Below are 13902 nucleotides of genomic sequence, written 5' to 3' on the forward strand. Positions count from 1 at the left end.
ACATTAATAAATGACACTGAATATATTGAATAAGATCATTGGTCTGTTTAACTTAGAATTACCTCTGCCAAACTAGCAAGGTTTCTTCTAAGCTTTAAGCAGAAGTCTTTTCTACAAACTAACAGATCTGGAATGCAGAAAAAACAGAAGACCACCAGATGACACCAAACATGTGATTGTGTACCTTCAATTAATTTTGGATTCCTAGTAATGATATAGACTTTCCCCATGATGATCTAGTTGTAACCTGATCTCTCAGGTTTTCCAATGATCTATTCCTTGATACTATCTACTTTAATGCTGGTTGTCCTCTTCTCTTTCTCAGTACAGGTAATCCTCGTCTTACAACCACAATGGAGCCCAGAATTTATGTTGCCAAGTGAGAAATTTGCTAAGTGAGTTTTGTCCCGCTTTACGACTTTTCTTGCCACATTTGTTAAGAGAATCACCACAGTTGTTAAATTAGTAACATGGTTGTTAAATGAATCTGGCTTCCCTATTGATGCTGATTGCGACAAGGTCGCAGGGACACTGCAACCATCATAAATGTGAGTCAGTTGTCTAGCATCTGAATGTAAAGATGCTTGACCACTGGTTCATATTTATGATGGTTGCATTGTCCTGGGTCATGTGACTCCCTTTCTTTGAATGTAAAGAGAGAGTCACGGTGAATTACGTGGTAAGATGCTGGGCCTCCGCACTGCTGAGGTCGACAGCTCGGCAGTTCGGTTCCCGTGAACGAATAAACCATGTGGGTACAAGAAAGGAGCCTCCCCCAAATACCTACCGGCATTCAGGCATCCCGCGGGTAAAGATAACACCCCCCCCCCAAAAAAAATTCCTTTCACAGAGGCAGCCAGCCACCTCAGTGATCCCTGGATAACATGTGCCATATGCTAAATAAATAAATGAATGGAAAGCATGTGACCATGGGGATGCTACAACAATCATCATGTCACTTTTTTCAGCGTTGTTGTAACTTTGAACGGTCACTAAATGTTGTAAGTTGAGGACTATTAGGTCTTCAACTAATGTGCCCGAAGTAAGATTCCTTGAGCCTCCAGTGTAGGAAACTGTTGTGGCCCGCCAGCGGGTAGTAGAGTTGGCAGCAGAGTTGGACAGTGAAGAGGTTGGGGAGGAACATGGGCCAGTCCTGGATGCTGAGGAAGGCTCAGATGAGGGCTCTGCATCAGAGGCAGAGATGGGGCCAGAGCAGGCTGGCAGTCCTCAGTTGCCTTTGGGCTCAGACAGCAGTGAGGCAGGGGAGCAGTTGGAGCTGGTTCCCAGCCTATGCATGCACAGAGCTGCCAAAAGAAAAGAACAGTTAAGAACTAAGGGTCGATGTGGGAGTAAAGCCACAAGTGGATGGTGAATGGCCTCTCCCACAGGGATTAAAAGAGGAGAAAAAGGGGAGGAGGCTTTTGCGGGAAACAATTTGTTCACTGCAGCATTGTAAATATCTATCTGTGCATCTCAGAGACTCTGTGACAAGCCCTTCCTTGTCAGCACTGCGTTTGAAAATATTTATATGGCAGTTCTCCAAGCTAGATAAGGTCTATGCTCCTAATTATATCCTTGAAACTGTTTGCCAGGCCTTTGGCTGAATGTGAAAGCAAGAAATTCACCTTCGTTTAATAGAAGGGGTTTTGCCGGGACAGAGTCTGCTTAGTGCTTTTTGGGGAAGCCTAGATCAGAAAAGAAACATATCTGCTTCCAGTGAGAACTTGGGGTTGATTTGTTTGATGATCCATTGGTTTGTTTTTTGGGCTGCCCACAATTCTCTCAGGGGGCTTCTTCAACACTAACATTCAACAGTATCAATGTAAGTATCCCTATCTTGCTTTCTCTTTTAAAGTCCAACTTTTACTTCCCTGGAATACAGAGAATACCATGGCTTGCACCATGTTCATCTTTGAAGGTACAATAACAATGTTGGAGGGTCCTTTCCAAGGCCTTCATGGCTGTTCTACCATGTGCTGGTCCGTAGCGTGGTGATTCAGAAAAATGTGTAACCTTATATTGGCATGTAGTGGTCATTCTGATTTTTGCAACCTAAATCTGATAGTTGTAGTCTTTTCCAGTTCCACTACCTGAGATTCGATTAACTTAAGTTGCTGGTGATTGAATTTAGGACCTTCTTCAATCAAAGTCTGAACTCTGCTCTGGCCCTTCTCACTTGTCAAATTTATTATTATTCTTTCAGGCAGGTCTCAGATCAGAGGTGGTATTCAGCAGGTTCTGACCAGTTCTGGAGAACCGGTAGCAGAAATTGTGAGTAGTTTGGAGTACCTGCAAATACCACCTCTCACTGGCCCCGCCCCCATCTATTCTCTCCCTCCGGAGTCCCAGCTGATTGGCTGGGTCTTCTTTTGTTGTCCTGCACAGGAGAACGGAGCTGGAAAGTGGGTGACTGGGGTGGAGAGGGAATGGGATTTTGCAGTAACCTTCCCCTGGAGTGGGGTGGGAATGGAGATTTTACAGTATCCACCCGCTGCCATGCCCCCCAAGCCATGCCCCCCAAGCCACACACCCCAAGCCACACCCACTATGCCATGCCCACCATGCCACACTCACAGAACTAGTAGTAAAATTTTTTTGAATCCCACCACTGTCTCAGATACAAATCTATTGAAAACCAAGGGAGAACGGAAGAGATCAGGACTCTAATAAATATACATTCCAGACACTGGAAGCCCAAATGAAGGTTTTTTAGGCCCTATGGGTCCAGAGGCCATTAGCTGATCAGAGTTGAACCTATTATATTGGACTAACAGTGAGTTCTGATCTAGCAGGCCTCAACCTATTTTCTTGGACAGTGGAGTCTGCAGATGGATTGTTAAAAGAGGAAGCTGATTAAAGGAGCCTGTATATACAATAAACCATTGATGAAAGGGGAAAAAATGTGCTGAAAAAGTCTGTTAAGAAAGTAGTAATTCTACTGAGGCACACGCGAGTAAGTTTGTCACCACAGCTGATAATAATCTGAGGCACTGATTGTAGATCTGGTTCTTTATTAGAGTTTAATATTGGTGGCTGTCTTGTCTAAGACTAATGGCGATTGATTTTTTTCCCCTGGAATATTACTTTAATCCTATTGCTCTTTTTCACTTGCTACTTTCCTGCTCCAGCATAAAAGACTGGGACTTTTTTTAATATTTGGAAGTATTCTTTTTCTTCATGTAATAAGACACACTATCTTTTCTCTACGAAGACTGCAAATAGAGGAGACTCATGACTAAATAAGGATGTCTAGAGGGCACGGTAAAAAAGAAAAGTTAAGAGAATACTCACAACATGCAAAGCTATGCCCATTTTTAATGTGTGTCACTGTGATTACAGTGCAGGTGGCTTGATTCTGCATAGCAACACGGGATTTGTCAGAAACACATGATTAATCCACCATAGCTTATTTTACACCACTAATGTAGCAATGCCTTTTGCATTACTATTCTTTTGCATTACTATTTATTTGCATTTTAGTATTTAATGACTATAGGGCTCACTGTTTAAGGATCGATATTATAGTATAGTAAGGCGATGTAAGGACAGATTGGATGCCAAGTTGTGATTTTAATATGGATTTTATGAGTTGTTTATTACTTTATTCTAGACTTTGAAACTGGATATTCTTTGAGGGTTTTTGTTTTTCTTTTGTTCTGATCTTTGGTCTTTGGCTGTAACAAGCTTGATTGATTGAATGTGTGTCATATGGCAAAACACATAAAAACCAAACAGAGCTTCAATGGCTCCTATCTTGACATTAAAAACAAAACAAAACACTACACTGAGTGGACATCCCTGGAACTAAAGTGATCTAAGTGTCATATGCTGGCAACACATTATGAAAACCTTCTCAAATAATCACAGCAGAGAAAACTTTCTCATTGAAAGTGGTTTACCCATATCACAGTTCTGTTGAAACCTAAAATGTGCCTAAGACATGACTGACTTTGGATTTGCTCCTGTCGTGAAGGCTTTCATGACAGGCCTGTCAAACTCAATGTCATTGAGGGCCACTTCAGGGTTGTGTTTGACCTCGGGAGGGTGGTGTGTGTGTGTGGGCATGGTCAGCTTGATATAACTCGTGTCAGGGATGCCTGTGGCAGCCTAAGTGTTTTACCAGCGAAAACTGGCTCCCGAGCTCCGTTTTCACTGGCAGAGGGTTGCAGGAGGCCATCCCAGCTGAAAATGGAGATTGGGAGCCCACTTTTGCTGACACAGATACAACAGGCCAATCCTATGCTCTTTCGGATCTAAGCACCCCGTGGGCCACATCTGGCCCTTGGGCCTTGAGTTTGACACCCTTGATCTAAACTAGGAAGAAATCTTTAACAAAATTTCAAGGAAGCAATAGATATGAATAGTTCAGGGTCCATGCTGGGAGATAAGCCGCTCTTCTCGTAAAATAGCTTCAAGTACATCTTGAAACATTGACAAGTGGAAAAGCATGAATTGCACAACAAAAGTGTGTGTCTGTATGTGTAGGTGAAAACCACACAAGTTTTTAACAGTCTATCAAGCAGGAGAAAGTTCAACTGAAGATCTGCATTGCTTGATTTAGGGATAATTAGAATCAGACACTTGTTTTCTACGGATGCTATCATTATTATTATTTTTTGCTAGAAAGGGTTTTTGTTTCCAGAAGAAATGAAGGAACAAAGGTTTATGGGAAAGCACTGACTCAGAATTGGTAAGGATAAAAATTAAACCACAGCCTGCTGTGTTCTGGAAATCTGGACAAAGAATAATGGAGAGAAGAGCTCATGTTGGTTGCAACAGTCTTAAGCCAGCTACAGTTATGTGGAAAGTAAACATTTCTGCTCAAACTCGTCTGTGAGAGCAAAAAAACCCCCAAAGCAAAAACAGATTTCAGGTATAAAGGTGAGGGTCAAGACAGATTAAAAACATAATATATTTGTGGACACCTATCTGTAGTATAAATTATCCTTGTTCAAGGTGATTGAGATTTTAACATATCCTTGGCTTGTGAAATTTTGGCTTGCTTGCACTAACTGATAGTTGATTGAAAAAGAGTTTGAGGTCAATATGGCACACCAGATGAACAACAAAAAAAAGTGAACCCCAAGACTAAGTTGGATGTCAATGGAAGAAAATGTCATTGGGCAGAACTGCTTAAGAACATACTTGAACAAATGCAATTCTACTTAAGAAAGAAACTAGGAAGATCTTGATGGGCAATCACCCTATTTCCTTGCAAAGAGTTGTGATCTGCATTCATTATCTTTAACATTTTCTCCATATGTCACCTAAAAAGTAGATGTTCTAATTTTCAACACTTCCAGGAGTGAAGATAAATATACCAATTATACAGTAATGTGTGCTCACTACAGTAGGCTTGTACTACTAGCAAGCCCAAAACTCAATCTGTTACTCTATACTACTTTAAATGGGGCATGTGACTTCAAAGGAAAAAGAATTAAAATCACTTATGGAGTAAGATGGTAATTGTTTATCAGTTCGCTATTCGTATTTTTGTCTGTTCTATTGAAAACAAGCAAGCATTTAATACAGCCAAGAATAACGTTGCCTATGCTAACCACCGATCAGCATTTTTTTTTATAGCTGGCTTTTGCTACAACTGTGTAGTAGAAAACACTGCATTTCTACCCAGTGCAATGAGAATGTTTTCAGACTGGCCACGTTGCTACTGAAATGTTATGTGTGTCTTCAATTGTTGAAAGTCAGGGGATTCTTGCAAGAAGACAGAAATCTTTTATCTCCATTAATTTCTTCTCTATTATTTAACATGCAACAGAAATATAATCTTGCTTGTTGTTTTTGGAGAGTAGGTGCAGCAAAGGAACATACGTGCTCTCATTCTACTACTTCTACAAGTGAAGAGTCAAAACAGCCACGACAATATCCATGTGAGTTACCAAGCCAACTTTGCTACTGAAGCAATGCACATGGTGAATCACGCAAGATATATAATCTCAATGCAGATACCTGATACATTCCCAATACACACCAAATTGGCTAGAATGTCTGTGTGGAGACCATGTATGGATTGCAGATACTGTAAAACAGGATATCATTCCGTGTATCACTAACACAAAATATTTCTACGTTCCTATCGGGGGTGGGTGGGTGGGTAGGGTAAAGGGTTATCGGTGAACATTTCAGGTGTGCAGAATTGGAACTACCGGTCCCATAAAAAAAAAAAATCATGCAATCTGCATATATAATATAATCCATTGTTTGCCATGCTAAAAACAAAACTCAATTAAACCCAAACCCCAGACCCTTTAGTGAAAGTCACAGAGAGTTCCCTCATGGGGATATAAAAGTTTATGCACAGTGATGAAACTGGAAACAGTTTTCCGGTGTAAAAAAGCCCCACCAACTTTGAGGTGGAAAGAGTTCTGTTGTTGGTTACATGCCACGCTGCGATTCCATCAGCAAATCAGAGGCTATTCAGAACTTATCTTGTTAATCAGATCAGTTGGATTTGGGTCCAGTTCTTGGTGGCTGTTTTCTTCTGGCAGTGCCATTTCTTAGGTTTCTTTTAAAAAATTATTATTATTATCATTCTTTCAGATGGAAAAGTTCGTTTCTATATCATCTGGCAGGGCAGCAGCTTTAGAGGTTGGTGATGTTTATGGGGAACTCTCTGTCGAGGCTGTTAAAACAGAGAAGAAAGGAAAAAGAGAAGTAAATACAAGCTGAGTTTGAATCAACTGCAACATATTGTTGTTCAGATTGGGCAGACAGCTGAATGGTTCTCTCCAACTAAAGTTCAGATTTGCATTAAAGCTTAAAAAAAAAAAAGAGCAAACCCCACTTCCTTCTAGCACTGATGATGTTACCTAGTTTGGTAATGAAATGTCTTCAAGAAAACCACCAAACTCAGAGAGTACCAAGGACCCCACAGCTTATGCACTAATGGATAATTATTTTTTCCATTGTTCCCCTAGGTGATGACCCAAAGTGTATCAAAAATATAACAAAAACCAAAACGTAAATAAAGGTCCTTTAATGCCTTCAACTTGGCTTCACTGTTTAATTGTTCACAGTTGAAGATTAAACTATTTTCATAATAACTTTCCAAACGAAAAAAATACAGTTCAAATTCAAAGAGCAGATAACGAAATAAAAACCAAAAACAAACCGCACTGAAGAAAGTTCCACAACAAACCGGGATAAATAATTACAAACTTCAGGAAGATAACCAGGTACAGTCCATTGGAAGAATGCCAACCAAGATAAACCTCATCCAGGAAAAACACTCATCCAGGAATAAAACACTGATTTGTCTCCAGCGTTTGTTAGCACGCAGGTCCAAACTCTTATGCAGATCTCACACCTGCAACCCATGAAGAGGATCAAGGCCCTCTCCTCCCGAGTAGACCACGTTTTTCCCTGATCCTCTCCTCCCTGCGTGACCTAGGATGGATAGGGGATGGGCCTGGGTCCTCCTCTGACTGCTCAGCCGGCCTCTGCCCTTCCCCAGCCTCCTCCACCGCCTCTGGAGCCACACTTCCACTCCCTGTTGGCTGTTCCTCCTCTCTCTCAGAGTCAGTCTCCACCAGGGGCATGATACCCTATATCCCCCAACACTTTAGAAGGCAATGTTTTCCTTAAATTAAGCACCATTCCAGGTCATCACACAATATGTCCATGTTATCTTCTAATTTACTTTCAGAGTTGGAATTTACATATGGTTTCCAATTCAAGAACTTTTTTTTTTCAAGATCATCTCGGTCCCACTGCCATCTGTTTTGACTTGAACATTATTCTCAATATTAATTACATCAATTAGCGCATTAACCATAGGTCACATCAGAAGTATTTGAATAGCTGTTTCCAAATTATTTGATCAATATTCTTCTTAATATAGCTTGGTGTTTAATATTTTTGTGATCTCAGAATACTTTCTGTGACCCTTCAAATCAACTCTTTTTTTTTTTTTTTTTTTGCAGATCAGTGAAATGTTCTCACTCTTATATCCAATCATTAACCAGTCCCAAATAATTCTGCTTTGTATTTCTCCTGGCCATATTTTCTCCAGAGCCATATCTCAAAAGGTAGGGTTTTCAGAACATCACCAATGGGTTCAAAGACAAAAATGATCTATTTCTTGTACTGTCTTCATGAACCAAACTTGCTACTATATTTTTACAGTTATTGAATATGCGTCACCTTCTTGTTTGTACAACATGCAAGAGGACCTAAGAACAACTTTTTAAAAACCAGAGCCTTAAAATCAATCTTTTAGTCTGTTAAAACAATGATAAACTTGGCAAAGGGATTTGTTTCTGCCGCTATCTTATGTGATTTCCCCCCACCAATCTGCCATATTCTTCCTTCTTTTATTCACCTGGGTGTAGGTCTGCATCTTTTGCCAGTTTCTTCAGTTGTCATTTTCTTTCCACTTTAAAGCATTCATTAAAATGGATGCTTCACTGCTATTTTATTGGAACTTCCATCCATAGTACTTATCTCAATTTAGGCTACTCTGCTTGATGCATGGAATCTTAAGTTTCAAAAGCCATCAGCCTCTGCTTGAAGGCCTTTTATGAAGTCATCTGGCCTTATGAATTTATTTCCAATTTGTTCTCACTGTTAAAACATTTCTGCCAATATGCAATTGGAATTAAAGTCCAAGAGATCTCAATCTGCCTTTGAAGACAGTGGAAAAATAAATCCCAGCCCTCTTTAATAGGATGATCCTAAAAACGACCTCTAACTAGGATTAGAAATAAGCAACTTATCATGTTGTATGGATGCATCTGCTCGTCTTTCACCTACTCAATTACAATATGCTTGTTCTATCAATTTGAAGAATGTCCTTACGGAAGAAAACAATGGTAAAGCACATCTGTCCAGTTACTATGAAAACTATATGGACATGGTCATGAAGTCATCAAGAATCAAGCACAGATCTAAGGTGACTTCACTTTTTCTGTAACCCACATTTACAAGGTAAAAACACGCGGAGGTTTTTTTTAATGGATTAAAAAGATAATTCCAATAAAAACTTTTTTTTAAATGAAGAAAAATTTACTATAAATAAAACTCACATCCTTATGATAAGTGGTAAGTGTAATCTCACTGTAATCTTAGAGCTGGCATCTTTCCTTCCTCTTTCAACTTATTTTTCAATGGATAAAAACTAATTAAGGACAGAAGCAGCCTAGAACTAAGGAGTAACTTCCTAACAGTAAGAACAATTAACTAGTGGAACAGCTTGCCTTCAGAAGTTGTGGGTGCTCCATCACTAGAGACTTTTAAGAAGAGACTGGACAGACAATTGTCTGGAATCGTATAGGGTCTCCTGCTTGAGCAGGGGGTCAGACTACAAGACCTCCAGGATCCCTTCCAACTCTTGTTATTCTAACACAAAATCTGCCATTCATTGAATACTATTCTTCTAAGCTATTAGACAAACAGCAGAAAAGACTTGGGAGATGATATATTCTCCCCACTGATTTTGAGTCAGAAGCAGATGCCATTCAGTTATTTCAAAGGGCAAACTGTCCCAGAGAAGTTAATGAGGCACTAACTCTGCTTGAAAAAGCCCTAATCAAGAAAAGATGAAGTGTTTTCCACATGAGCTTTCCTTGAGGCACATCAAGTGCATTGTCTGTATCCTGACTTTTAAATGTCTGATAAAAACATTTTCTTCTTCTTCTCAGAACGAAAAGAAATAAGCAACAGCCTTATAATTTCCATGGACCCTTTTCTTAAGCTGCTTCCAAACAAGACACGAACGAAAAGGTTCTTTCAAGTTAATGCAGGATGTCAGCCTTCGGAGCATTACCCTGTTGTCTTTTGCCATTTCATTTTTTTTTCTTTTAGAAAACTCAACAAAGAGGCATGTTATTAATCGGCGGAGCACGTCAGATGATGGCTAAAATAAGGGCAGCTGCCACTTTTCAAGAGCAAGTTAAACACTGACACTGCTCTTTGCTTCTGCAAAGTCTCCCACACCCAGCAAGAAATGTACTAAAAACTGTAATTAGACACTCTGCCTAAAAGTGTTCTACCAATACACTGTGCTTGATAAGAAATCACTGATAAATAAAATATACACCAGAAAAGCCATGGGTCTCAGCCTGCCAAGAGTGGCTCAGCAGGAGTAGTATTAAGAGGGTTATTCCTTCAGGCAAAAGTGGCTGCCAGCCACGGTGCCATCCAGAGACAGGGTAAAAGCAAGAATGGTTCCAGGTTCCGACAATTTCCCATGGGTCACATTAAGGGTGAGGTTGTTCTTGATTCTGATTTTTCACCGAACAGTGGAAAATCAGCAGGAGAAGGTTGCTCAAAGCTTCCTGCAATTAAGAACACCCTGCCAAGCAAGTACAATTTGTATACCTCCCATGTGCAAATTGAGACATCACTCTATGCATTTTTAATTCGACAAAGCAGTTCTCTAATAAGCACATCGACGATGCCTAAGTTCAAAAGTGGTTGTGAACATCTCACCGCTGGACAGGGAAGCAGTATGAAAATGAAACAAGAATATTTTATGGAGCAGTTCGAAGTGCTATATCCCAGAGAGAGGCTGTAGTTATCTGTAGGTGGTTGGTAAGTTCAAGAGAATAGTAGCTTGACTTACCATGACATATCTTTTGGGCCACAGGAAAGTGGACCTGACAGAAAAGGGTTATTTCCACATCTTCCAATTAGAAAGCAAAGCTTAGGACTTCTTATTATTTCATGGAAAATATCCCTTCCCTTCAGCCATCTGCACTGACTTCAGCTGAGAAATTCAACTATTGTTGTATAGTATATTCATGTCCAAGTAACAGACCCAAAGCAATCGAGACTCTGAGGCCTAGAGTTCCCTCAAAGTATGAATTTATTAGGAATGTCATATTGGCACAGCTGGTGAAGGACCCGAGGTTTTCCCCACTCAAATCAAAAGTTCTTGCTCTCAGGTCACACATCCATCCCATAGTCTGAACAAGTCACAGTCCCAATGTTGGCTGGCTTTTGTCCATGCCTTTCTAAAACCTGGTAGAGAATCCTTGGCTCCCATGAAAAAGAATGTTATTTTGGCTACACATCCCCCAGCTATCTCTATCTTCCTCCTCACATTCCCACAGCTCCAACTGGCCTTGCTATAACAGCCCTGAGGATGCTCCCAAAATGGCTTCAGGACTGACAATTCAATGATTGTAAGAAAGCTTGCATACAGGATTGTAAAAATAACGTTTAATGAGATCAAGCTGGTCTGGAAGGACTATGCTGCAGCAGTATTTCCAGTGTGGATCAATCAAATGGTTTATAGTATTCTCTGCAGCCCACGGCAGTCAAAATCTGGTCAAAAAAGTCAATTTTCCTATATTGTAATATTTTATAATGATAGGTGACTTTGTCCAGGTACCCTAAAATGGTACTGATGTCATTAAGACTATCAGTGCACCTGCTCCCTTTGCAGACTGTGCTAAGAGCAGAAAAGGGGGGACTATTCACCTGCTAATTGTAGAGAAGGAAACACATCTCTCCTGATTCCTCCTTTTGTGTGAGACCAAAAAATGATTACATCTTTGCTATCTCATTGAGACAGATTCTGAGTTCCACACACATCTAGTTTGAACCAGATGAATTGAATCAGCCATCAAAAGGCGCATAGAGATAAACAACATTTACATACCATTCAAAAGAGACAATACAAAAAGCTAAAAAGGTAACAAAAAGACTTCTTCACCAACGATCAACACACAAATAAACAGGAATTAGGACCAGGAGTAACAATGAAGCAGTTAACAGTACCCTAATCAAAGATCTATCAACTCAGAAAACAAGCAGTAAACAACAGCCTATAAACAAGACGCTATGAAGGAGAAAACAATCCCCACCAACAATAATAGGACAAGCCATTGAATATAAACAGAGAGCAAACTCCACTCCCTTTCAGCACTGAAGACATTATCTTTTTTTGTAAAACGTTTTTTATTTTTTCACATTTAAAAAACATCTTTTTTTAGTGAACAGCATGATTCCAGGTTTTCATATTTCAATACAAACATGACCTTGGTTACATATTCATCTTTCACATTTGATTTCATATCATATCATTACATTCCATATTTTTATAAATGTTCTCAAATCCTTTTCTCAAACTTATTTTATATATTTTCTATTCATTTCTTAACTTATTTCTTTTTACTTTAAATAATTCTCATGTCTTCATATTCATTATATTATACTTTTATCTGTCACATTTGCAATTTCATCACATATTCTTATTTCATGAATTCCAAAAATTCCATCCTAATTCAAATAATTCAAAAAATTTCCCCTATAATTATTAACTTGAGTGTACCACCCCTTTACCTTATACATCATTTAATCAACTCCTCTTTAATTCCTAATAATAGTTTATCACTTTTTAATTGTCACCTTAAAGATTAATAACAATAATCTCCTAACAACTACGTAATATGTATACATTTTATGCCAGATTCTGCATGGTATTTTCCCCTAGCACCGAAGATGTTATCTAATCTGAAACAAAATGTTTGCAGGCAAACAAGCTCAGAGACCAGCAAGGACCCCTGATGTATATTTTTAGTAAGGCATTGTGAATATAGACAGAAAAGTGCCATGTAGTTCCTTTCACAGATTAATATCTATTGTAATATGTTGCTTGGTCCCTTCCCTCTTACCATATATACATCAAGGGATTCTGGAACTTTTCTTGTGATAACATATGGGAAGCATAAATCTATCAAATTACAAATTTGGATGCTCAGATACATTTTGTGGATATTCAACTAAGCCATCCTCAACTCCTGTGGAAAAAGTAGGATTAATTACATATATTATAGATTAACAGGAAATAATATGAAATAAAGGCGTATATTAGGATGGGGCCATGATGGCTCAGCAGTTAAAGACTCTGAGCTTGTCAGCTGGAAAACTGACAGCCCAGGTTTGAGACTCGTATGCCACACAATGGCTCCCATTACTTGCTCCAGCTCCTGCGCACCTAGCAGATCAAAAGCATGCAAACGCAAGTAGATAAATAGGTAACACTTTAGTGGGAAGGTAACAGTGTTCTGTGCACCTTTGGTGCATAGCCATGCTAGTCACATGACCATGAAAATGTCTTTGGACAATGCTGGCTCCCTCGGCCAAGAAATGGAGACGAGCACCATGCCCTAAAGTCAGACACAACTGGACAGGAAAATCTTTACCTTTAGTATGTTAGGTGTGTTAGAGAAATACAAACCAGTGAATCATTGAACAAATCAACCCAGAGTTCTAAGTCAAGCACAAATGACCAATCTCAAATGCTCCTGCACCAACACAATACAGCGTTGCCCACCCCAGTTCCCATAGCCAACCCATCAGGATACCATGCTTGATCATATTGAATTCAAACTTGGATTGAAGTAAAATCATGCTGACTGGGGAATTCTGGGAGTTGAAGTTCGCATGTCTTAAAGCTGCCAAGATTGAAAAACTCTAGCTGTAACACTCAATTAAAGCTAACATGGATAAGAGCTTGAACACTGCCTGCCAAGAAGAATAAGTAGCCCTGTTAGAAGACAGGCCAGAATTGAACAGGATTAAGCCATCTGCATAGACTCATACCTGTTACCAGGACCCAGTGTTTATAGCAAATGTAGACCAGAGGTCAGCCTTAATTTGTCAGATCTTCATTTTTACATTGGGGTGGAATAGACATGATCAGATCAGTCACCAAATACAAACTACTTATATGTTGATCAGTGGTGGGATTCAAATTTTTTTTTACTACCGGTTCTGTGGGCTTGGCTTGGTGGGTATGGTGTGGCTTGGTGGGCGTGGCTTGGTGGGCACGGCAGGGGAAGGGTACCGCAAAATCCCCATTCCCTCCCCACTCCACTAACCTGCTTTTCAGCTCTGTTCTCCTGGGCAGGGCAACAAAAGAAGACCCAGCTGATCAGC

The 13902-nt window shown here is 39.8% G+C and overlaps 1 protein-coding gene across 1 annotated transcript in view; it reads right to left on the reverse strand.

The window, feature by feature from the left end:
• Window positions 1–3765: 3765 nt before the first annotated feature.
• Window positions 3766–13902, reverse strand: part of SAMD12 (sterile alpha motif domain containing 12) — a 292967-nt gene continuing 282830 nt past the window's right edge. The window contains exon 6 of the mRNA XM_026689580.2: window positions 3766–6640. Coding sequence (XP_026545365.1) covers window positions 6575–6640 — 66 coding nt within the window. The 3' untranslated portion in view covers window positions 3766–6574. The remainder of the gene's footprint in view (window positions 6641–13902) is intronic.

Source organism: Notechis scutatus, chromosome 3 (genome assembly GCF_049901735.1).
Source record: "Notechis scutatus isolate UNSWTSFEM ecotype Mainland chromosome 3, rNotScu1.2, whole genome shotgun sequence".
In the NCBI taxonomy this organism is placed as follows: domain Eukaryota; kingdom Metazoa; phylum Chordata; class Lepidosauria; order Squamata; family Elapidae; genus Notechis; species Notechis scutatus.